This window comes from Thrips palmi, unplaced genomic scaffold (genome assembly GCF_012932325.1).
Source record: "Thrips palmi isolate BJ-2018 unplaced genomic scaffold, TpBJ-2018v1 HiC_scaffold_18, whole genome shotgun sequence".
NCBI lineage: Eukaryota > Metazoa > Arthropoda > Insecta > Thysanoptera > Thripidae > Thrips > Thrips palmi.
The window spans coordinates 11,213,405-11,238,108 of record NW_023144627.1 but is presented as its reverse complement, the minus strand read 5'-3'; the positions used below and the strand labels follow the sequence as shown (position 1 = coordinate 11,238,108).

Below are 24,704 nucleotides of genomic sequence, written 5' to 3'. Positions count from 1 at the left end.
GTGGGGAATAAACAACGCTCGAGGGGCATGGCGTGCAGTCGCCTGGGGAAAACGGAACCAAGCATTTTGGCGCGAAAATGGGAAAACACTCACAAGTCGAATTTCTGGTTGCTGCTGAGCACGGGCACCTCCACCTGCTCGAGGGACTCCAAGGAGGCGAGGAAAGCCTCGGCCTCGTGCATGACGCAACCCAGGAAGTTGAGCTGCCTGTCCGTGTCCTCCTGGAAGTCCACAGACGGGTGAACACAAGCAGTCAAGTGGCCGTGGACGCACCGCGGACTCTCTACCTGCAGTCGCTGCGTGCACTCCAGCAGCGACCACAGGGACTCCATCTGCAAGAGCACGCGGGAGTAGCCGGTCAGAAGCCTTCGTTTATTTTCCAAAAAATAATTAATTTTCAGCTTTTGTGAAACTGGTGAGCCATCTGCAACACCTTCTCCTTGGCCATGGCTGCGTCCAGGTGCCTCCTGCCCGCCTCGGCGGCCTGCCGGACGAACACCCTCTCGGCCTCGGCCGTGTCCTGCACCCAGCGGTCCAGGTCGGCGCCGAACTGGCTCCAGGACGCCGCCTTGGGGTCCGAGGACTCGGGGCGGAAGGTCCGGACGCCCTGCCAGGCCGCCTGGAAGTCGCCGCCCTGCGGCCAGCCCGGAGTCCAGGGCTGCCAGTGCTGCCAGGGCTGCAGGCCGGGGCAGGCGTGGTGCGCCGCGTGGTGCGCCGGGTGGTGCGCCGGGTGCTGCCCAGCATGGTGGTGGTGGTGCAAGCCGTGGTCAAGGACGGGGATGACCACTGGGAACGCCGGCGGCACCACTCTAGAACACGACGCAGTACGGGACGATGATGGCGTGGCCTCGAATACCTCCACGGCAGCTCAATGCCGTTCGGGGAGGGGGGGGGGGGGAAGGCGAAAAAAAGCAAATGTCGACAAAGTCGAATACACACATGACGCGCAACAGTGATTCCGAGAGTAATTCACAGCGTCCACGGCCGAAGCCAGTTCGCGAACCGGGTCGAGGTGGAAAACACGAGGCATTCCGAAAAGAGTACAATGAGAGACTGGCTGCGGCGCGCTGCGTGTGCGTGGCAGCACGGCGGCGTGGCTGACGTGCCGACGGGGTGGCGGCAAAGGGGTGGCCGCCTCCGTCACGGCGGCGGCTGTGTGGGGCTGTGTGGGGTGCCACAGGACGTCTTAATGCGTTGTGTAAACTGCGGCCAACCACAAGGGCCACATCGGCTCGGCCAGCACCAGCCAGCTGCGCACAGTGGGCCAGAAGACCGGTGGAGGCGGCCGAAACTCTACACGCGTTTTGAGCTCCAGAGTCGCTTAACAGGCCTCGAACCGAACGTGTGACCTCACCAATGGATTCCTCGTTCGGAGAGCAATCCATTGGTGGGGTCACACGTTCGGTTCGAGGCCTGTTTAGCGACTCTGGAGCTCAAAATGCGTCTAGAGTTTTGGCCCCCTTCACCGGTCTTCTGGCCCACTGTGCTGCGGGGAAGGGGGAGGGGGATGACAAGGCATGCGGGGATGTTTTGTGCCGGCGGGAACACTGCCTGCCGTTGCGGCGCTCGCCATGGCGTTCGCCGCGTTGCCGCAACACCAGACGACGCCCCTCTGACGCCATGATGGCCGCCCTTTTTTCCGTCCGAAATTGCCTTTAAAGGAGACATTGTCTTCAACGCGTGTTCGTGTGGTGGTGCCGGCACACTGTTGCGACGCGGCCAGGCCAGGCCAGGCTGTGCCACACTGTACGCCCCACCGACCGCCGGGCCGTGGCGAGCCGGCCGCGTGGAGCGAGGCTGCGAGGCCTGAGGTATGCGAGGGGCGCGACTTTGCGGTTGCAAGTTTTGCGCGCGTGCGGCCGAGGGAGGGGAGGGGGAGGGGCCGCAAGCTTTGACCCCACGGACGTTGGTCTGGTTGGCGGGGCGGCCGCGTGGCGTGCTTGTGGGCTCACGTGCGGCGGCGCTGCGGCCAACCACGCCAAGTTTGTGGACAATACAGTTCGCGGACCAAACCGAACGCCCCACCGCCGGGGTGCCTAGCGCCTGCGAACTGCGGGGTAGGCAGTCCCGCCGCGCGTCCGGCCGCAGCGCGTTGCCTACCTCCCAGGCAAGCGCCTGCGAACTGCGGGGTAGGCAGTCCCGCCGCGCGTCTGGCCGCAGCGCGTTGCCTACCTCCCAGGCAAGCGCCTGCGAACTGCGGGGTAGGCAGTCCCGCCGCGCGTCTGGCCGCAGCGCGTTGCCTACCTCCCAGGCAAGCGCCTGCGAACTGCGGGGTAGGCAGTCCCGCCGCGCGTCTGGCCGCAGCGCGTTGCCTACCTCCCAGGCAAGCGCCTGCGAACTGCGGGGTAGGCAGTCCCGCCGCGCGTCTGGCCGCAGCGCGTTGCCTACCTCCCAGGCAAGCGCCTGCGAACTGCGGGGTAGGCAGTCCCGCCGCGCGTCTGGCCGCAGCGCGTTGCCTACCTCCCAGGCAAGCGCCTGCGAACTGCGGGGTAGGCAGTCCCGCCGCGCGTCTGGCCGCAGCGCGTTGCCTACCTCCCAGGCAAGCGCCTGCGAACTGCGGGGTAGGCAGTCCCGCCGCGCGTCTGGCCGCAGCGCGTTGCCTACCTCCCAGGCAAGCGCCTGCGAACTGCGGGGTAGGCAGTCCCGCCGCGCGTCTGGCCGCAGCGCGTTGCCTACCTCCCAGGCAAGCGCCTGCGAACTGCGGGGTAGGCAGTCCCGCCGCGCGTCTGGCCGCAGCGCGTTGCCTACCTCCCAGGCAAGCGCCTGCGAACTGCGGGGTAGGCAGTCCCGCCGCGCGTCTGGCCGCAGCGCGTTGCCTACCTCCCAGGCAAGCGCCTGCGAACTGCGGGGTAGGCAGTCCCGCCGCGCGTCTGGCCGCAGCGCGTTGCCTACCTCCCAGGCAAGCGCCTGCGAACTGCGGGGTAGGCAGTCCCGCCGCGCGTCTGGCCGCAGCGCGTTGCCTACCTCCCAGGCAAGCGCCTGCGAACTGCGGGGTAGGCAGTCCCGCCGCGCGTCTGGCCGCAGCGCGTTGCCTACCCCCCAGGCGCGCGGCCAGGCCTATGAAATCATTGCCGGCCCGGAAATGGGTCCGCCGAGGCCACTTCCGACCGGAAGAATGCCTTCTTCTCCCTCCGCGCTGCCTGCCTGCCGGGCCTGCCGGGCCTGGGAGTGCATTTAGCTCCGTTACCTCCTCGATGTGCGCCGTTCTCGTTTAGGCCCTAACCGCCAACAACAACCGCGCCGGCATAATCGTGACCATCGCCGCAAACAAAGTGTTTCCGAGGCACTTTCTTAGCGGTGCACCGTGACTGGCGCGGCCGGGCGGCGGGCGGGGCGGCGGGGCCGGGGTATGAATAGGGATGCGGAAAGTGGGGGGGGGATGTAAGTCGCGGAGCAGAGACAGGGACGAGGGTGAGATAAGAACTTGGAATTTTTGCTGTTTACACGCTCGTTAACTTTCCCTACTTTCGGTATTTTGAGGGGGGACTTTAACTTTTTTCCCCCGCAATTTTTGGTTTGAATCGAGGTAATATTTCCGTTTTGGTGTCTTCTCTGAAAGTTTGGCGACTGTTCCCCCCAGGGCCAGTGCACGGATGGGGTTGGGGACGGTGGGTGATAATCCCGGGTACTTGGTGTTGGCGCAGGTCAGGCCGTATAAACCCCGACTCGACATCCACGGTCCATCTCCAGCCGGGCAGTGCTCCGTGGCCAGCGCGGCCAGCTCTGGCGGTAAGTCGGCAGTAAAAGCGAAGGCGTAAATCACCTCGCCGCCGGCCGGTCCCGAACCCACGACAAAACAGGCTTCCCCTTTTCCCGACGGGGGTGCTTTTTAGCGCGCAGGTGACCGTCCAGACGGTGGCTCTGCCGGGCTTAAGTCGGCTTCCTGGGTTTACAATTGGATATTCGCCGGGGTTCGGGGCCTGGTTAGGCGAGCTCGGTGAGAAGGCTGACGCTCTGCTGGCACGTACAGTGGAGCACCAGCTGCCGCCCACACCGCAGGGGCCGCCGGGCTGGCGGAGGCGGCGGAGGGCGCGAAGCTGAAGACAGCTGCTGCATCTTCCGCCGCTGCTGGTGTCTGCGGATCGGGCGCGGCCGACCAGAACTGTTGATCTGTGGGCAGCGGCTCCAGCGGGCCTCCCGGTGGCCTCGACGTCGGCCCCTGGCTCTGCCCCTGGCCTTGCGGTGGCGGGGCGGGATCCTGCCGAAGATCCCGCACTCCTTCCTGCTGCGCCGCGCGTCCAAGCCAAAGGCAGAAGAAGGGTAGAAATAAAACTAAAACGCGGCGGGTGTTTGAACTCGCGTCCTTGCGCTGGCGGCCCCCACCTCACTGCCGACGCCGCGGTCCTCGAAGTGTCTTGCAGCCGGCGAGTTGGCTTCCCAGCCCATGTCGGTGTCCGACGTGCCAACCGACACCTCCGACACGTCTGAACAAAATTCAGTTACAAAAATGAAAACATCCGGTTTTTGAACCGGCGACTGCAACGCACCAATGTGCTGCGTGGCTTTGGCCCACGGCCCGTCCACCATGACGCCCTCGTCCTGCACCAACATCGAGACTCGCTCGTCGTCGGCCGCCGCCCCTTCCAGTGCAGTGCTCTCCAGCTTGAGCGACGAGTCCGTGCTCAGGGTGCGTATCCTTCGAGGGGAAAACCGCACTGCAACGCAACCCCAAGGCGGCAGTGAGGAAAAAGAACTAGCTTCGCGTTGCGCTTGCGCGGCTTGAGCGGCTTGCGCCCTTTGTGCTTCGCGCTTCACCTTTCCGGGGGGATGGCGCGCCGCGCGTCACGTCGGTGTCTGACGACGGCGACGACGGCGAGGACGCCGTGGACGCGGCCAACGCCTTACTCGGGGCACGCTGGCTGTGCTGGCTGTCCGACGGCGTCCCCGGCAGCGTTGGCAGGCTCCCCCACGAGGCCGTGCCGACGACGCCGTCGTCCTCCGGGACCGCCGGCGACGTGCCCGCCACAGCCGCCACCGCCGTCCCCGGGGGCGTCCCCGAAGACGCCGCCTCCGCCTGATGATGGGGTGGCGAAGCAGACGAAGCATGCGGGGGTTTGACGGGCGTGCTCGACTCCAGAGGGAGGCCGATGAAGGAACCGACGGGGGACGCCATGGCGGACGCGATTCCAGCCGCGGGGCCCGCGGGTGATCCTGGTGGGGGTCTTGGTGGCGACGGGCAGGCGGCCGGCGTCGGGGACGGCGGCGTGGTGGGCACGGAGAACACTCGCGACTGCAGGGGGCTGCCCGGATGCCCCGCCCACCGGAACGGGGCGTCGTGGTCCGCGCTGCGGCAGGCAGGCAGGCACGACGGGCACGTCGCGGGTTCCAACACCGCCATTTTCCTCCTTTTTTACGGCTGTCTCGGACTGACCTCATCGCGGTGCTCGTCCCGATGGGTGGCGCGGCGGTGCCGGCGATGCCGGCGGCCCCGGGGGTGCCGGCGGCCTGTGACGGGGACAGCGCGGCGCGGGGGCGGGGCGGCGGCCGGGGCCGTGGGCAGGGGAAGCATTCCGACACGGGGGGCGGTCCCGGGGGGCCGCTGCCGCCGCTGCCGCCGCCTCCGCTGCCGGCGGCTGTTCCTGGAGGCGGGGACGGCCCTCGCGCGCCACCGCCGCCGATCTGAGAACCTGCGGGCCGCTCAATTTCTCATCCCGTTTTTCAAAAAGCGCGCCAAGCGCGCGCTCCCTGCGGTTTCCGGCGCCAGCAAACTCGCGTTAGCGTGCGTTAGCGGCGCAGCGGTTCCGAGTTGGCCGAGAAGGGCTTCCTCTCCGTCGGCGGGCGGAACCAGTGGAACAGTGGGGGGACAGTGGCGGCATGGCAGCTGGAGAATATGAGGAAAAAAAAGTGCAAGGAAGAGGAGCGAAAGTGGAGCGAGGAATAATAGGAGATTAGGGCGACGTGAGGATGGGAGCGGCAGAGCCGAGGCAGAGCAAGCAGGATCAGGATAATGAGCGAAATACGTGAGGAAAATTGAAAAAAGGAAGGGGAGCGGGTCTGGCAGGGCTGGCAGCCAAACGTGGTAGAGCCAGGCAGGGGGGGGGGGGGCTGCTGGCTGCTCGGCCTGGCCGCTAGGCGCCGCCATGCCAGCGGGGCGCCAAAGTGCGGTTAGGTGTCTGGAGATAGAGCTGGCAGGGTGGCAGCCCGCTAGTCGAGATGACTGCACCCCACGGACTCTGGCAAAAATAATAAAAATATAATTTTGCTGTGAGTCTTGTGTGCAACTCGGCGTGCGTGTCTCGTTTCTCTCGTCTGGTTAGAGGTACCAGGTGTGGCAGGGCCGGGCAGAGCCGGGCAGGGCGGTACCAACACACGGTCGCCCTGCTTCATCCCATTCGGGTGGACGGAAGGCAATCCCTCATTCTTCGCACTTCTGGCCGGCCAGCCGCGGCGGCAACGCGGCGGGCAGCCGCTCTGTCTCCCTCGCACCCCCGCGGTTCGCTGCGGCACGCTGCGGCTCGCCCCGTGAGTGCGACAAGGACGGGGCACTTTATACTGCGTGCGTCGAGTCGCGGGGACGCGTAATCAATCTGGCTCCGTCGAGTTGCTTTCTCTCTCTTTTCACAGTGTGTGTGCCCCACTCCGCGGCGCCGTTGCCCAATTTAGAAAATTTCAACTGTGTTTATCCTGGCTGACCCGCCAGTGTCAGATCACGCGATAAGTAGGGATGTAAAGGCCGGTAATATTACCGGTAAAGAACGGTATAATACGGTAAAATACGGTATTTTACGGAAGACCCGGTAAAATTGGTATTTTTCGGTAATTTTGAAATATTGACTTATTTGCCCTTCTTTTGCTTCCACACGATGAATTAGGACGTAGGGACTGAAAACAGCGCCTCTTAGGAACTATTCGTTTGTATCTGCCCCTGCCGCCACCCCATGTACGTGTAAGACATCATCTCTGGGCACTTAAACAAAGCAAGAAGTCAATGTTCTCTTCTTTTGCAAAACTTGTGGAAACTTAAATTTAACTACACGAGCCAAACGAGAAACTTCTTTGTTGCCAAGATAAGTATAATGTAAATTAACTTAAAAAAGAAAATAGGAAAAAAAAGGGGTGGATACTTGTTAGTTATTTGAGCTGAAAAATGCAATAAACATTGACACGATTGGACACCAAGGGGCCGCCGACGCCTTTCAGGAAAAAGAGTTTTCGAGAAATTGAGCCAACTTACATGGACAACGAGAAATAAGGCGCCATTTTTGCACTTCAGTATATTTGGGCTGTTAATTTGCGGTCAAAAGAGCCAGGCAGAATCAAAATTTATTTACAAAAAGGGAACGTCCACAAAATTTAGACATAAGGGGGAGGGGTCAGTAAGTCGGAGAATAGTTCATATCTTTAACCCACAAAGTGTTTGGTCCTTGTCTTTCAAAATGCTTCATTGTTCTTGAGCCATGTGGGCTTGGAAGTATGTATGAAACGATGTAACCGATACACCCCCACCCAAACGTATTCCCCCCCCCCCCTATTTTCACAAGAGATACCACAATTACCCCTTAAAGTCAAGAAAAATCAATTTTACCCAATTTTACCGTATAATACGGTAAAATACCGTATTTTACCGTATTTTACGTAACTTTGAATCTTACCGGTATTTTTGCATCCCTAGCGATAAGGTTATGTTGGATGTGGCCTGGTTCGGTTAGGCGGGGTTGTATCATGTCAGGTCAGGTTATGTTGGCTTGTTTTAAGGTTAGTCAGAGACTGCGTCGAGAGCCTTCCCGGAAATGGCGGAAGAAAGAGGGACAGCGAGGGGGCACACTGGCAGACAAAGACAGCATGGGCAAACAGCTTTGATGCTTTGCGTGGCCATGCTGCGCGAGCATGGCGCGAGGCTGCGCGGGTCCGAGAAAAAGCACTAAAAGCGCCGCGCGCTTCGCAGGGCGGAAACAAACGTACGAAGTACGGCATCGAGAGGGGCCAACGAAAAAGCAAAAGAGGAACCGAACGCGCGGAGGGAGGGCAAAGAAATGGCAACACACACACGCGCGCGCGCGCGCGCACACACACACACACACACACACACACACACACACACACGCGCACACAGAGACAGACGCGTTGCGATGTGAATATGGCGGATTCTAAAAGCCCATACCGTGGTGCCCTCACAGCACCAAAGCACCGCAGCACGCGGAGCGCGCGCATCACTCGACCAATTGGCTGTTCCCCTTTGTGGGACGAATGAAAAGGGGAAGCCAAGGGGAAGAGATGTGATTTCGGGGCGTCGCCTCCCGCCCACTCCCGCCGCGCGCGCCGCGCCGCGCCTTTGCCTGCCAGTGTGTCTGTCGGTCTGTCGCCGCGGTCTGTCGCCGTGCCGCTGGGCGGGCGCGGCACAGCGGGCCAGAAGACCGGTGGAGGCGGCCAAAACCCCAGACGCGTTTTGAGCTCCAGAGTCGCTAAGCAGGACCCGAACCGAGCGTGTGACCCCACCAATGAATTCCTCGTTCGGAGAGCTATCCATTGGTGGGGTCACACGTTCGGTTCGAGGCCCATTTAGCGACTCTGGAGCTCAAAACGCGTCTAGAGTTTTGGCCACCCCCACCGGTCTTCTGGCCCACTGTGCGGCGCGGCGCGGCGAGGGTACCGTCGCGTCGCTCCAGACGCGACCCTCGCCAAGCGCGGCGGCGGCAAATTTGAAAACGAGGTGGGCTTTGTTAGCTTTACACGTGGTTAGTCTCTGCCGATCCATCTCCAGTGCTTCCAGCGCTTTCAGCGCGCTCATCTGTCTGTGTCCCTGATTAGCTGGATGCCCGTCGAGTCCCCCGGCGTGGTCGAGGGTCGCTCTGTCCTCTCTCGCGCCCCGACGGGGCCAGCCACGGGTGAAGGAAAGAGAGAGAGAGAGAGAGAGAGAGAGAGAGAGAGAGAGAGAGAGAGAGAGAGAGAGAGAGAGAGCGACGACACGGTGAGGTCTACCGGTCCAACGCGGACCTTGCTCAAACCTACGCGGGACCTGCTCTGTTCTGGCCGTGACAAGAACGCCGGCCTCCGCTCCGCTGCTTTGGACACCGGCCGCCAGAGAGTCGTTTTCGTCGCTCTGTCTCTCTCGCACCCATGGAGCGTCCCGCGTGGGTGCGAGAGAGACAGAGCCAGGCTAGCGCATCGGGCGCGTTGCGCTCGCAGTGCCTCCCGCGCGCACGCTGCGCACGCTGCGCACGCAGGCACGGCGCGGCCAGCACGCGGGTCTTGGACGGACAGTGCCTTCTTCGCTGTCTCCCTCGCACTCACGGGGCGTCCCGCGAGGGTGCGAGAGAGACAGAGCTGCGAAAGCGGTTCTCGGAATGGCCCTGCTGGCCCCGGGCCCCTGCTTTCAAACGCACTGCGTAGCTGGCTCGGCGGGGGCCTTGGCGGTGCCTTGGCGGGGGCGGTACCCTACACAGAACGCCAACGCGCGCTACCCTCCCTCCAGGCAGCTGGCTGAGTGAAGCAAGAATTATGCAACCGCCTTCAAGCTTGCTTTGGCCCAGCCTCTTCCCAGCGACCAAATTGGTGGCATTATTTACGAACGGTCCCCAGCGGGGGATCGAAATTGGCCGGCGAGGGGGACATGGCGGCCCCCGCGGCCCCACGGCCGAGTTGACGCGGTCGGTGGTCCATGGCGAGGCCACGCTCGGGCCGCGCCGAGGCCGAGGCCGGAACACAGTCCCGCTGCCGCGCTGCCCCGCACCACGGACGAGCCGCCCCGCCGAGCATAAACGAGCTACTTGAAACTGCACCATAGGGTTTTATGCCCGTAGTGACATGGCCAGGGGCAGCGCCGCTTTGGAAATGGCGTAGGCGGGGTGGGGGTGGTGGGGGGCGGCATATTTCCCGCGCTCATCGCGAACACGTCCGAGGCCCGCCCCGCCCGGCCTGCACGTGCAAGGGGGGCCCTTTCATCTTACACACGCATCCATGTATATGTGAGCGCGTGAGGACCAAACAGAAAAAAAGAAGACCCCGTCACGGCTAATATACAATTAACTGATATGCTGCAGTCCATCCTCGTCGTCGTGCTTTGAAAGGGCGCCGCCAGAGCGCGCCGCTCGGCAGGGTAGCTTATTTGCTAATTCTCTCCGGGTACAAGCCCTTGCCACCTTTAACCCAATTCGCAGCTCGTGTTTTTGCTCCTGTTTTGGGCGGCCCGGCCGGGCCCAGCCCGGACAGGCTCGGTCCACTTTTTAATCAGACGGTACCAAGTTGCGAGGCGCGGCACGGCACGGCACGGCAGGCACTAGACTGCAGCCGGATCGCCCGTGCCGTTCCCTCCGCTCCTTTGCGTGGTGGCTGCCCATGGCGGGGCCCATGGCTGGCACAGGATGATTAATTAGCTTTCTGTATTTATTTTTGGCCCGATCAATTCATTTCTTCTCGTCCAATAATTTCACGAGTGATTTCTTGACGGAGCTGCCCTCACCCGCGCCGCCGCGGCAGGGCCGGCACGGCAGGCAGTACCGCCGCGCCATCTGCAAAGTTTTGATTTAATCGGGGTTCCTCTCCAGCCTTGCTTCCTTCGCTTTATTTTTTACCCCCTCCCCCTCCCCCGCGCGACGTCGCCCCTTCCCTCCCGCTCCTCAAGGTACAGACAGAACAATAATTGGAAATCTTTGAAGAGTGTAATCCCATTTCGCCACCGCCTTGCGCGCCTTGCGCCTTTCCTCCCCGTTCTCATTCTTTCCTCATTTGTCTAATCGAATGCCGAATGCGTCACTCGGATCACAAAAGTCGTACCCCTCCCAGCCCTCCGTCACTCCCGAGGACCCTTATTGAATTTCAGAGGGCATGCCGCCAGTTTCTCAAATTTGCCTCTGATGAGCCAGCCGTCGGTCGCGCCGGACTCACAAACCCGCACAAACCTTACAAACTATTTTAGGGGATTTTAGCCCTTGCAAAGAAAAGCAGCTCGCTATAACAAAGTATTTTGAGCGCGAAGCTTATTGCGAAGAAAATACTTCGTAATTTACGAACTATTTCTTCGTTTAACAAAGTAAATTAGTTTGTACTATACATATGTATGCTCAAAATACTTCGTAAGGTTTTGAGCGTGCGGTTCCGCTGCCACATCACCAAAACATTGCCACGTTGCACCCGCGCCGAAAGGGTTGCCAACCTCAGCAGGGCAACTTTTCGACATCAAAGCCCAGATATTGCGCGCCACAGTGCGCAGTGGTGGCAGCATTGGCTACACCGCACAGCGCAGCACAGCGCCACAGGAGCTGGCGATAATTTCTTTGTGCTGCACAATTAAGCTTTACCTTGCTGCGAGTCTGGTCCCGGTGGGTCCTGGGGGCGTGCTTGGGGCTCCATCGCACTGCGAACCTGGAACCACGCGAGAGAGGGGGGAGGAATGGCAGTAAAATTATAAAAACACTTTTATTTTCGTTTGTTTCGTGGGAATATGGAAATATATCACAGGTTAATCTGAGTGCCCCGGCGCTGTTTCTGCGCAGCGAGAGAGGGAGGTAAAGTTTGCGAGGGTCAGTGGCCGTGGGCGAGGCAGCGAGGGGACCGGAGAGAGGGGACTGGCTTCCATGTGAGAGTGACACAGCGACACAGCAGCCCCATATACCTGACAGTCGTGTGTACCAAACTTTCGGGGTTAGTTTCGGCCGCCGTCCGCATCTATTTACTGGCCTGTATTCGCTCGTCCTTCCGCACCCTCTCCACCAATTTGCGAGTGTGTGTGTGTGTGTGTGTGTGAAATACTCTGACCATGTGATGTTTCATCTCTGAAAGGCAAGGGCTGAAAATTGACCAAGACGAGCACACCTTGTAGCGACAGAATTTGAAAGAGGAATTAACGTCGTACGCCACCCCTCCACCGTGCCCCCACCCCTCCCCCTCCTACGAGGGGGGGGGGGGGGGGGTGGACCCGGATGTCCTGGCCCTTTGCCGTAGTTTGCCTTCGGGGCGAAACACAGTGGACTGCCGTGGACACGGCACTGCCTGCTGCAGCGAGAGAGTGGGACAAAGAGTTTTGCCCCGCCGCTGTCGGTATCAAGGTGTGTGTGTGTGTGTCCTTTTTCCACGAAAAAGTCGCCAAGGTAAGTAGGGTCCTCTGGAGCTCGCGGCGTCGCGGTGGCGTCCCCGGCCCGGCGGTCAGAGCGAGACCCGGTGCGTGTCCCATCCCAGCAACTGCCTCCCAGGAGTTTTCGACTCGAAGGCCCCGCCGTGCGAAGTTCATGGATCAAATGATGTTGGCTAGAACGCCTATTCCCTGTGACTGGGCGGACAGGGAGCGGCACGGCCAGGCACGGCCCCACCGGGTCGCTGCAAATCCTCCCTTTTCCCACGGTTATACCCCGCTCAACACGGAGCCGCCCCGGCCCGCCCCGCTCCCCACACCCCTCGCCAGCTCCATCAAGGGCTGGCCAGGCTGGACTCACCCTTCAAGGACCCTGCAGACCGATTCCGAGAGTCGTCCTCGCCGCCCCGTCTCTCTCGCACCCACGAGATGGCCCCAGGAGTGCGACGGAGACAAGCGGCTCTCGGAATCAGGCTGCTGCCGACGAATGTTCGATGAGTTTTCGCCGCCTGGCTCCACTTGCCCCGCTCGCTCGGCTAGAGCAGGCTAGCGATGGCGCAGCGGAGGGCCGGGACAGGACGAGCCACCCACAGGCGGGGCGTGGCGTGGCGTGGCGGGGCGGGGCAGGGCGGGGCGGGGCGTTGCTGAGCGTAGCGCGGCGATGTTTACCCAAGCAGGAAGGTCGGAGACGCTCGGCGAGCCAGCCCGGCACGGCACGCCTCGGCACGGCCCGGCCCGGTGGACCTGACGGGTAGACTCTAGGATCAAGGGATTAGGCGATGCCTGGCGATGCCCGGCGATGCCGCAACCGCTCCGCCCTCGCCCCGCCGAATATCGCCGCTCGACGCCCGGGCCGCCGCCCCGCCGCGTCATACGCCGGGCGGACTTTTAGTAGTTGTAGGACTCTAGGTTTGCCCGAGGTCGGCAATGCCGGCGATGTCGCACACACAAACTAACCCGCTCGGTTCGCTCGCCTCAAAGGGGTCGCCGCACGGCCGGCACGGCGCCAAGCAGCACGGCGGGCCCCTCGTCCCTCCCTCTCTCTCGCACTCACGGGCCGGGCCGGGCCGGGCCGGGCCGCAGGGGCGCGAGAGAGACAGTGACGAGAGCGGGGGTCAGACCATTGCAGCGGCAGGAATGAAAGGCGAAGCCTTCCATTACAGATGGGACCGGGGAATGCATGGCAGGCACGGCCGGGCACGGCCAGGCACGGCCAAGATCGCAGGATAAATTTCGAATGGGTCCCTGCAGAGTTGCCCCAGCTCAAAGGGCGCGTGTGTTCGACTGGAAATTTCCTCTTTCCGACTCTCAAACCTAAATCTCCAGCGAGGGCAGCACCTCCCACCGGTCCCACCCGCGCAAACAGTTCTCCTCTTTTTGTTTCGTCGTCCGGTACTGCCTTTCCGCGTCAACTTAGTCTGGGACCGAGGAGCGACGCAGAACGACGCGTCCGGGCTAAATCACTCTCCCTCGGACAGTGGCCACTCTGCCGACGGAGGCCCCTCCCCTCCCCTCCCGCCGCTCCCTTGGCCCGACGATAAAAGAGTAGCCGACTGTATCGTGAAAGTGACAGCCGGCCGGCACACAGGGAATTCAAAATCAGCCGAAATGTGTGCAAGGCGGGCAGGAACCGGGAGGGGGAGGGGGAGCTGTCGAAAGGATTTCGGACGAGCATCAGCGGCGGCGGGGACGGGGACACGGGGAGGGGAGGGGACCTTTCTCTCCGCAGGCCGGCAACTCAAAGAGGACCGCCTCATCTCGCACGGCGACGACGCCACGTAGAGCACCGCGACGTACTCCACCACGCCGCCGAGCCGCCCGACGCGGCCAATCCCATTTTGTTGATCAAGGAGGACGCGATCCAGGAAAGAACCACGCACGCGCACACACACACACACACACACACACACCACTGGCAGTTTGCCTACAAAAGAAGCACATTCTTTCCCGCTCGTCAGACTCCGGTTGATTGTGTATCTCCGCCCCGAGGGCAGTGTTTCTCGCGGCACGTAGCTGGCGATGACTGCTCGAAGACACGCCAAATCGCGCGAATTCCTCGTCCGGGTAAATGCCTCGTCCCGTTTTCTCTCTCTCTCTCTCTCTCTCTCTCGCACCGCGCTGCGGGGCGCCCCGTGAGAGAGACAGAGTGGGAAATCATCAGCCTGCGGGCACATCAAACGGTCGGACGAGCAGCGGCTCGAGCCACCGTGCTTCACGCGCGTTCAAAAACCGCGCCGGGATTCGAACCCACGATCCGTGCTGGCTGGACAGGCCAGCAGCGCTCCCGACTTGACTTGAAAAAGCTTGGACGAGAGAGGCGGCGATCACAAAATATAATGTGCGTCCCTGGCGGGCCCGCCGAAAGCAAGGCCGAAGGCAAGGCCGAAGGCACAATCCGGTATCGCTGCGAAATAGAGAGCGAGTCCAACCCAACCCATTTACCGGCGTGGCGAGCAGCACGGCCGGAGGAATAATGCGAGAGATGATCGAAAATGGTGAAATAGAAGGCGCAGTGACGCTTCGAGTGTACAGTCGCGCAGTGACGCTTCGAGTGTGCAGTCGCGCGAGACCAAATCCACCCCCTCTGTGCGCTTGGACCGAGGGATGAATCACTAGTGTACTCATGTGTACATGTGCGCCCGTACTCAGTGTACTCAAAAGTTTAAAAAGTGTACTCAAAAGTTTAAAAAGAGCAAAATTGGCTCTTTTTTTACTCAATTTGGCGTTGTGTGTCGTCTAAACCGCTGAAAAAAGGCAAAAAAACGTTTGAAAATGTGAAAATTATGAGTATGTCATTCACCTGTACTCATGTACTCAGAAAGCTGAGTGATTCACCCTTCCGTTTGGACACACTTCGAGCACGGTCGCGCAATCCAAATTTGCCCTGTGTTGCCTGCCGTAATGTCGAACCCGTTTCTCGAGCTAATTTGGCGACTGCGCCCGTTTGCGTCCCTGGCCCAGTGCACCCGCTGCACCGGACGGCCGCACTTGCTGCAATGGCCCGTCGAGGTAGTCCAACGTGCCCGTCGCGCCCGTCGCCTCAGTTTACCAACTGCTGTTTGTCTGCCAGGTTATTTCCGCACCGAACCCAATACCCGCGCCACCCTTCATCATGCCGGATCGCGGGAGGTTAGGATGTTAGGGGGCTGGAAGTTGGAGGTGGGGGGTTGGAGGTTAGGAGGGACTAGAGGACACAACGCTGCCGGCTCTCGAGATTAGGCTGGTCCAGTAGTTCCTTTGGGAGCACAATCAGGGCGATGACTACTCCCCTCGCTGGCCGCGCGTTGCCCAGGCGTTGCCGCGGGACGACAACCCTTCCTTGTCGCACCCACAGCGCCACCGGCCCGGAGCGAGAGAGAGAGACGGCCTGCGCTGTCGGCTGGGCGACCGAGGCGCGACCGAGGCGTGACCCAGGCACGCGTAAGGGAATGTGAGAATTCTCCCGCGAGGACCCCCCAGCCCGGCCCGGCCCGGCAGGCCTGCCTCTGCCTCTGACCGCCCCCCCCCCTCCCCCCACCACGGCCACGCAGAGCGTTCAATCACCGGCAGTGTCAACTACGCGACGCAGCGACGCTCGGCGCAGCACGACGACGGTAGGGTACTGGGTATCGTGCGCCTTTGCGTTGTCGGACTTTTTATCTGCCCCACTCCTCGTGAGAGTTCTCGAGTGTGTTTCGGTTATTGAACGCGGAACACGGTTCGCGGAAGCTTATAATAAACCCCTCCGCAGAATCGTTTCGACATCTTTTTTTTGGCGGGTGCAGGGCGCACAGTGGGCCAGAAGACCAGTGGAGGCGGCCAAAACTCTAGACGCGTTTTGAGCTCCAGAGTCACCAAATGGGACTCGAACCGAACGTGTGACCCCACCAATGGATTCCTCGTTCGGAGAGCAATCCATTGGTGGGGTCACACGTTCGGTTCGAGTCCTGCTTAGCGACTCTGAAGCTCAAAACGCGTTTAGCGAGTTTTGTCCGCCTCCACCGGCCTTCTGGCCCACTGTGGGGCGGTCCCGTTGACGTGCACCCTGCCTGTTTACCTAGCGCTGGGGCTGCCTTGGCCGGGGCTATAGGCAGGCGGGCAGGGCCGCCCCGGCCATGTCCACCGAAAGGACTGCTCGGCCCTGTAATTTGCGAGTACACGTCAGAGTCTACTCCGTCACTCCGTACGCCCTGCTAGAGCTTTCCTCTTTTTTTCCGAGGGACGGCTTCTATGTGCAAAGGCCTGGCTCTTTCCTCGTGGGTTCGAGTCCACGCCTCTGCTAAAAAAGGGACTTTTCTTTTCAAAAATCTTAAAACGTTTCAAAGTGTGAAACACAGTGTGTCTTTTTTATGAAAGGCAGACTTTCAGGCCTCGAGTGGGGCTTTGAGAGAATGGCTGTGGGCATTGACGGAGACAAATTCGCGTTGCTTCGACAGCAGGACTTCGCGGTACCTCCGATCGATGAGCGGTTTCTTATCACGCTCCCTCAGATGAGCGGATTCTCCGGAGAGTCGGCAGTATGAGCGTGTTTCGATAGGAGGTACCGACTTGCACCAAAGAATCCAGCTTCCTTCTTTGCGCCGCGCCCAACTAAACTGATAGAGACAGATCCTTGCCGGGCTAGTCCGGCCCTCCGCAGCCCAGCGACCCGTCGCTCTGTCTCTGTCGCACTCACGAGGCGTACCGCTTGGGTGCGACAGAGGCAGAGCGACGAAACGATCCTTGAGAAGCAGCAGACTGATTCCGAGAGTCGCTTTCGTCGCTCTGTCTCTGTCGCACCTATAAGGGACGGCGAGAGAGACAGAGCGACGAAAACGACTCTCGGAATCAGTCTGCAGGCGGCAGGTCGTCTGCACCGCGCTTCCCGGTCGACAAGGCTCACTTTGTTAGCGCGCCGCTTCGACAGCAGACCGATTCCGCGCAGCGCTCCGTCTCTCTCGCACTCATGGGCCGTCCCGCAGGGGTGCGGGAGAGACGGCTGTGCGCGTCGCGTCGCCAGATGGCCTGCTTAAAAATACGACTGCTCCTCATTGAAAATACATGGCGCCAATAATCAAGGCCGAGGGACATGATGGGCCGCTCACGTGGAGTCTTGTCCCATTTACGGCCAAGGCCAAGGCCAGTGTTGCCACACAAGCGGGACAAACTTCCCGCGATGCGCCACTGTCAAAAGGGTTGCCTACCTCAGCATGTCAAGCAGGCAACGTGAAGGCTTTGATGTCGACAAGTTGCTGCCTAGTTGGCGGGCTGAGGTTGGCGACCCACAGTGGGCCAGAAGACCGGTGGAGGCGGTCAAAACTCTAGACGCGTTTTGAGCTCCAGAGTCGCTAAACAGGCCTCGAACCGAACGTGTGACCCCACTAATGGATTCCTCGTTCGGAGAGCAATCCATTGGTGGCGGGTCACTCGCTCGGTTCGAGGCCTGTTTAGCGACTCTGGAGCTCAAAACGCGTCTAGAGTTTTGACCGCCTCCACCGGTCTTCTGGCCCACTGTGCCACCCTCGCGACGCTGCTGGGATACCATCCTGCTTGAGTGGCTGCCCTAGTCCCGCGCGGAGAAGTGGCGGCAGCGGAAACTAGGAGGGCGGGGGAAAGACGCTGTCAAAAAAGACGCTGTCAAAAAACCGCGACAGCAACGGCGCAAGAGTGCACGCGGCGCGACGTGCGGGTACGGCGTTCGCTGCGGTTCGCCGAGAGGGCCTCCCCGATGTGTTGTGACACGGCAGCGCGACAGGCACCTGCTCGTCACGAACACGTGGTGCATTACGGGGGTCTCGTGGGGCCGGGGCAGGCCGGGGCAGGCCGGGGCAGCCGGGGCCCGCCCAGCCGGAGCAGGAAATGTGCCATGTCACCTCGGCGATACCGCGTACATGACGGCGGCGCCGAGCGTGCCGCCGCCGCGTCAGTGTCCGGGTCAGCAGGCCGCCTCCGTGCTCTCGCCGCCGTCTCTCTCGCACTCGCGGGGCGTTTGGCGGCGGTGCGAGCGAGACAGAATGATCGACCTCCGTTCGGATCGGACCACAAAGGGCATCCGCGTGCTATTCCGGGACTCGCACTGCTTTCGTCGCAGTCTCTCTCTCTCTCTCTCTCTCTCTCTCTCTCTCTCTCTCTCTCTCTCTCTCTCTCTCTCTCTCTCTCTCTCTCTCTCTCTCGCGTCCTTACGAGTGCGAGAGAGACAGGCCGCACGTCTCCGTCGTCGCCGTATAATGACGTCTCGGCTTATCGATGGCGTCGGACTGGCGGCGCCGTTGTCGCGCGTCTTGCCTTATCGGAGCGACGCGCTGCGACGCGGTGCTGGTGCACTGGCAGGACGTGGCGCGGCGTCGAGAGGACTCGGAGAAGACGCCCCTCCGAGGAACGCGGCACGCGGCTACGCCTTCGCTACGCCTTGGCTACCGCGGCGGCGAGCGAGACAGCGGCACAGCGGCCACAGCGGCACGGTCAGTGTTCGTCGTACGGCGAAAGGAAGGAAACCAGTTTCCGACAGAGATAGTTTGGATGAGCGCGCTCGCATGGCCGAATGGCCGCCGCCGGTCCGGCCCCCTCCCCCTCCTCCGCTACCGTCGTACCGCCGCCGCCGCCTAGCGGCTAGAAGGCTAGATGCCGCGGGACATGACATACCACAGGCCAGGCGATGCCCCGCGCGCCGCGCGCCGCGCTGCTCAGTCAGCAGCTGATCTGTCAGCCAGCCGTCGCCGTCCCCCAGCCGGCCGCCGTTAGCGCCCCGTCGCCGTCACCGCCGCGATGTCGTCGCCGAGGTCAGTGGGGCAGTGGGGCCTTGGACGGCACCTGTCGCGTGTCGTCTCCGCGTGCCAGCGCGCCGAGACGCGGCGGAAACGTGCGGCCCGCGCGGGCAAGACGTGCTGACGGCGGCAGTGTTTTGAGGTTATGTTGCCCATCGGACAACAACGGCGCGGTGGAGGGGGGAGGCCGCCGCTACCGCGGCTACCGCCGCCGCGGCGCTGTGGTCGGCACGGCACTAGAAAAACAAAAACAAAGACAAGTGAAGGCACAGCGCGCGCGGCGCGCGGCTAGAGGGCCCTGGCGGGAAAATTTGAATCCGACGCTAAGCCGACGGGCGCGGCGCTGCGCGTTTTCCTCACGCGGGAATGGCAGACGGTCTCGAGTCTCGCGGCCAGTGTGACGACGCCCACAGTAATGAAAACTGGAGCGTGGCGTCTACCTTTGCAGAGCAGGCAGCGGGCTGGCGCGCCACGCCACGCCACGCCGGGCGGCATTTATTAGAAAAGTTGGACGCGACGCGCGCGACGCAGTCCTGGCTTCAAAACGGCCCGCGTGCCGCGCGGCACTCGGCGTTTTTTTTGCAGTGTGCCTCCAGCGCTCGAGTTCATTACGATACACACTAAGTTTTAAATCGCATCCTTGAAAATATTTTTAAAAAATCCGAAGTAATCTTTGACACTTTTGTCCATTGCAGCGACAAGCCCGTTCCCATGGAATCGGACTTCAAGGCCCAGCTGACGGACAAGGTGCTTCCAGGACTGCTGGCCGACGGCGCCCTGGGCAAGGATGTCACCCTGGTCTCCCAGGAGATCGCGCCCGTCGGGGGCTACGGCGTGGACCACTGGATGTCCTCCACGTTCAAGGTGGCCGTCGAGGTCCGGGACGCCGAGACCAACACCACCAGGTAGACGCCGTGAAATTAACCAGAGGTTTCACTCCGACCGCCGCGGCCCGCGAACAAAACAAACAGGCGAGGAGGGGTAGAAAAAGCGCAAGGGGGGGGGGGGTTGAACCCGCGCCTTTCGCCTTTATGAAAGGCAACACACCCAGGCCTTATCTTTTCGTGAGGCGAATCCTGACCGAGTTCGGGACGGGGCCTTGGGGCCTTGGACTCGGATGGGCAGTCAGAGCATGCAATCGCATCGCCAAATGAAATCCTGCCGGAGGGCTAGGCCACGCCACGCCACGCAAGCGGGGCTACTGGTGCGGATTTGCAACCCTCTCGGAAGGGAAAGGGGCGTTGTTCTATTCCGAATCGCAATAAGCCCCCCGCCCTCCCTGCCGTCCCCGAGGAGGGGGGGGGGGGGTCTTAGCCGATCCTAGCTAGCTCTCCGACTTGGCCATATTAGCCGGTTTCCTTCACCTAATTGAATCGCGTTAGACGTCGGGCCGTCGGACCGCAGAGCGGAGCACGTCGACGTGCTGGGTGTGAGTCTGGAGATTATAACGCTGGTTCAGCCCGGCCCGTTCCCAAATTAACTCCCCCTGGCCGGCTCTCACATTCGCCTCTGTTGGTATTTTTTGAAAATTCGGATAAACAGTGTTGACTTTCTTTCTGTCCCCAGGACAACGCGGATGGTCGCCAAGTTCCAGGTCGACGACCCCGTGTGGGCGGACTGCGCCACGACCAGTCGCAACGAGGACGTCATGTACAACCAGGTGCTGCCCTTCTTCGAGGAGCTGTGGCAGGGCCAGGACGGCCAGCCTCTTAACCTCTTCCCCAAGTACGTCGAGTCAAGGCACACTCAGCCTAGCGGTTTCTAAACGCTTTAAACTTTACCAAGTATTTTGAGCACAAGTTCAAACTAATTTACTTTGTTATACGAATAAATAGTTAGTAAATTACGGAGTAGTTTCTTTGTAAGCTTATGTATGCTCGAAACAGCTTGTTAAGCTAGCCCCTTTTCTTTGTAGGGACTAAACTAGTTTGTAAGGTTTTCTCAGTGTAAAAAAACAATTTAAAAAGTAGTTTCAAATATTTTTTGAAAGGATCGAATCAAGGTGGCCGATTCTCACACTGTGCATCACAGGTTGAAAATGAGTCCTGGCCTCGAAGCAGCCAGTTCGGTTTGCGCTGGACAGGCGGGTGCCCTCGGTGCCCTACTGTCCCAAGGGCCGGGGGCTGTCTGCGCAGGGCCGGCAGGGCTCGTCCTTCGAAGGGCGGCCGCTCCTTTGACTGCCAGGATGACCATTTCGCCCTTGACTTTGGCAGCAGTCAAAACTTTAAACTTTTTCGTTATCTCTCGACTTGAGAGGGGGAGGGGGTTGATCGGCGGAACGAGGGCAATCAACAAGTCACAGACAAGGCAAAATTCGACGTCAACTATGTTTTTGTTGGAATGTTTTTGCTTGTCGGAGCAGCGCGGGTTGTTGCGCGACATTCTCGGCCGCGGGTTCCAGCCAGTGTAGCTGCGAGGCTAGAAGGCTGGAACTGGCCGTCGCCCGGACTCGGGGCCGCCCAGGCCGCCAGGCCGCCCAGGCGGGGCGCACGGTGCGCGGCCTGTAAACGGCGCTACAGACGCGGAATAATTTACACTCGGGGCCAAACAGGCGGCCAGCGCGCTGCTGGGGCGGGCGGACGGACAGACAGGCAGACAGACTGGACCGCCGTTCGATTTGGCCGACGTGCCGGTCGGCGTGCCGGTTGGCGCTGGCGAGGACAACACGGCCCAGCTTCTGGACAACTAGTTGAAACTACGTTTACTGCCAAATTCATTATTCATTGACGCCATTCATAATTCATTGTTGACAGGTGCTACCTGGCCGAGCAGAGCCCGAGTCCGCTGGTGGTGATGGAGGACCTGACGGCGCAGGGCTTCAAGCTCTCGCCGTCGCTGAGCTCCCTGGACGGCGCCCACGTGTTCCTGGCGCTGCAGCACCTCGGCAAGCTGCACGCGCTGTCGTACTGCGCCAAGGTGCGCAGGAAGAGCGACTTCCTGTCGCTGGCGCGGGAGCTGCGCGAGGCCGAGTACATCGACAAGAACCGCGCCTACCACTCTGGGTACCTCAGCCGGTCGCTGGCGCGCGGCCTCAAGCGGCTGGCGGCGCGCGGCGGCAGCGCCATCGACGCCGCCACCGTGGAGCACCTGCGGCGCCGCTTCCGCTCCGAGCGCGACGCCAGCAACGCCTTCGACCTCATGGCGGACGCCAGGACGCCCGAGGAGCCCCTGGCCGTCGTGACGCACGGCGACTTCTGCAGGAACAACATCATGTTCAAGTACGACCCCGTCACCGGCAAGCCCGTCGACGTGCGCTTCTTCGACCTGCAGAAGGCCAAGTGAGTTGGGGGCACGGGGCACAGTGGGCCAGAAGACCGGTGAAGGGCGGCCGAAACTCCAGACTGGTTTTGAGCTCCAGAGTTGCTAAATGGGACCCGAACCGAACGTGTGACCCCACCAATGGATTCCTCGTCCGGAGAGCAATCCATTGATGGGGTCACACGTTCGGTTTGAGGGATGTGTAGCGACTCTAAAGCTCAAAACGCATCTAGAATTTTGGCCGTCTCCAACGGTCTTCTGGCCCACTATACGGGGGCTGATTCTGAACAGCACTCTCGACTCTGTCTCTCTCGCACTCATCGGCCGTCCGTCGTGCGAAAGAGACAGACTGATTACATCCCTCGCGCGGGGCGTAGCGCAAGCCTGACAAAGAAAGCCAAAATGTAATCCGGCGCCGCCGGCGGGAGTCGAACACACAACACTCCGACATAATGAAGCTGACCGCGAACGCAGCGCGCCGGCCTTGATGTGGCGGGGTGCTTGCGGGCGGCAAGGATACGCCGCTTTGAGCGCCCAGGTGTGGGCCGGCGGGGAGGGGGCGGCCCCACCCCACCCCCCCCACCCCACCCCACCCCACCCCACCCCGCCCCACCCCGCCCCGCCCCGCCCCAGCCGCCGCGCCAGGCGGGCGCAGCACCACTAGCATTTGAATACACTTGATCAGGGTTCCGGCCCCGTCGCCGTGCCCGTCGGCCCTGGCTGCCCTCAGGCTGCCCTCGCCCCCAAGGGCCCTAAAGGTCGATACCACTTACGGCCTGCACTGTTGTTGTTGTTTGCTGATACTCTTGTTGTTGTTGTTGCACGCACGGCCCGCGCGGACCAAGGCCGTGCCCGGCTGTTAGCGCGGTGCGCAGTGCCCCCAAAGCCGGCAAACTGCGTGTCAATTTGTTTGTCGCCGTCCTGACGACGATTTCGCCGTTCCTCCGCGTTTCGCCTTTCAGCGGCGCCACCGTCACGGCCATCACGGCCATCACGGCCCACAATGGGAGCGACAGTCGCGAGCGCCGAGAACGCACTTTCCCATCTCGCACGGCACGACGCACAGTGGGCCAGAAGACCGGTGGAGGCGGCCAAAACTCTAGACGGGTTTTGAGCGCCAGAGTCGCTGAATGGGACTCGAACCGAACGTGTGACCCCACCAATGGATTGCTCTCCGGACGAGGAATCCATTGGTAGGGTCACACGATCGTTTCGAGGCCTGTTTAGCGACTCTGGAGCTCAAAACGCGTCTAGAATTTTGGCCGCCTCCACCGGTCTTCTGGCCCATGCGCGACAGCGTTGCCACGTAAGCAGGCCAAAATTGCCGCGATGCACCACACGGTTGAAAGGGTGGTCAACCTCAACCCGTGCACTAGGCAATCTGGTCTTCACTGTCGGGGTTTTTCTTTAGGCAGGCTGAGGTTGGAGGGAATTGGGACCGACTTAAGAGGCAACACTGCTTCGGTTGCAGGTACTGCTCGCCGGCGGTGGACTTGTCCTTCTTCCTGTTCATCAACACGACGCCGTCGCAGCGCGCCGCCCACTGGGACGACTTCTTCGTGGCCTACTACGACGGCCTGACCACCGCCATGCGGCGTCTGCTGTCCAGCGGGCCCGGCATGTCCCCGACCATGGGTGAGTGGCAGCAGGCAGCACAGTGGGCCAGAGGACCGGTGGAGGCGGCCAAAATTCCCGACGCGTTTTGAGCTCCAGAGTCGCTAAATGGGACTCGAACCGAACGTGTGACCCCACCAATGGATTGCTTTTCAAACGAGGAATCCATTGGTGGGGTCACACGTTCGGTTCGAGTCCCATTTAGCGACTCTGGCGCTCAAATGCGTCTAGACTTTTGGCCGCCTCCGCCGGTCTTCTGGCCCACTGTGCCCAGCAGGCCCAGCAGCAGGCCCAGCAGGCCGGAAGCGCGCCGGAACCAGTGCACGTGTTGAATCGGGGGGTAGGGGGTGGGGGAGTTGCTCGTAATGGGCCACTAGGTCACCGCCTCGGTCATTTCGCCTGCACCGTTGTCACAGCGGGACGCAGCCGGCGACACATGTGTGTGTGTGCGTGTGTGTGTCTCCTCAAGGAATCCGGACGCTAGGCTCCGCTGGCGTGGCGGTGCCGTTCCCCACACGCGGCACCCTGGCCGTCGTGGTGCATGCCCCTATTGCGGCCAGCGCGGCCAGCGGATAGTTTACGGTCCGCTTTTATTGCCAATGTTTTTTCCAGGAGTCGCTCCCCTCCCCGTTTGGATAACGTCTAATCTGTCTGTCCGCAGAGATGCCCAGCTTGGCGTCGCTGCGCGCGGACTTCGCGCGCCACGCGCTCTACGGCTACGTCATCTGCGCCTTCTTCCTGCCCGTGGTGCAGGCGCCGCCAGGCGACGCCCCCGCGGCCGAGGACTGCGCCTTCGTGGCGGACATCGCCGACAAGTTTGAGGCCGGCGCCGTGACGGGGGACATGTTCACCAAGATCGGCGGGGAGGCCGCCGACGACACGGTGGCCGACCTGCTCATCGAGTTCGTGGAGCGGGGCCTCGTTGGCCTCTGACCGCGCCGTCGGCTGCCGTCAGCTGCCGTCAGCACACTGTAGGGCTGCGTGGTGCACTCGGTGTCGTTTGTTTGTTTATATGATGTGTGGATCCAAGGTCGTTTCATCGTGGGCCTCGACGTCCTGTATATACTGTTTTCATCAAACTAAATAAATTTCTAATTTTTCAA

General features: G+C 61.5%; 2 protein-coding genes across 5 annotated transcripts in view; one reads left to right on the top strand and one right to left on the bottom strand.

Annotated features, from left to right (window-relative positions):
- LOC117644703 overlaps positions 1-17,056 on the bottom strand; it is a 21,361-nt gene extending 4,305 nt beyond the window's left edge. Inside the window, exons 1-5 of the mRNA XM_034384316.1 lie at positions 17,027-17,056; positions 12,369-12,543; positions 11,238-11,301; positions 434-809; positions 94-332 (exon numbers count right to left, since the gene is read on the bottom strand). Coding sequence (XP_034240207.1) covers positions 94-332; positions 434-809; positions 11,238-11,301; positions 12,369-12,543; positions 17,027-17,056 — 884 coding nt within the window. The remainder of the gene's footprint in view (positions 1-93; positions 333-433; positions 810-11,237; positions 11,302-12,368; positions 12,544-17,026) is intronic.
- LOC117644607 lies at positions 15,531-24,704 on the top strand. 4 transcript variants are annotated; one of them, XM_034384212.1, is made up of 6 exons: positions 15,531-15,600; positions 19,425-19,634; positions 20,296-20,454; positions 21,483-22,007; positions 23,459-23,622; positions 24,263-24,704. In XM_034384212.1, exons 2-6 carry the CDS (start codon positions 19,441-19,443, stop codon positions 24,532-24,534), a joined length of 1,314 nt encoding a protein of 437 aa, XP_034240103.1. In that variant the 5' UTR covers positions 15,531-15,600; positions 19,425-19,440; the 3' UTR covers positions 24,535-24,704. The 4 variants fall into 4 exon arrangements, with proteins under 4 accessions (XP_034240103.1, XP_034240102.1, XP_034240100.1 ...); XM_034384211.1 differs by lacking the exon at positions 15,531-15,600 and adding an exon at positions 18,251-18,426; XM_034384209.1 differs by lacking the exon at positions 15,531-15,600 and adding an exon at positions 18,495-18,519.

What these genes read in the sequence shown, in the direction of transcription:
- LOC117644607 (XM_034384210.1), top strand. An exon ending in TTCGACCTGCAGAAGGCCAA is followed by an intron (nt 22,008 to 23,458) that starts GTGAGTTGGGGG and finishes CTTCGGTTGCAG; the next exon opens with GTACTGCTCGCCGGCGGTGG. An exon ending in CGGCATGTCCCCGACCATGG is followed by an intron (nt 23,623 to 24,262) that starts GTGAGTGGCAGC and finishes GTCTGTCCGCAG; the next exon opens with AGATGCCCAGCTTGGCGTCG.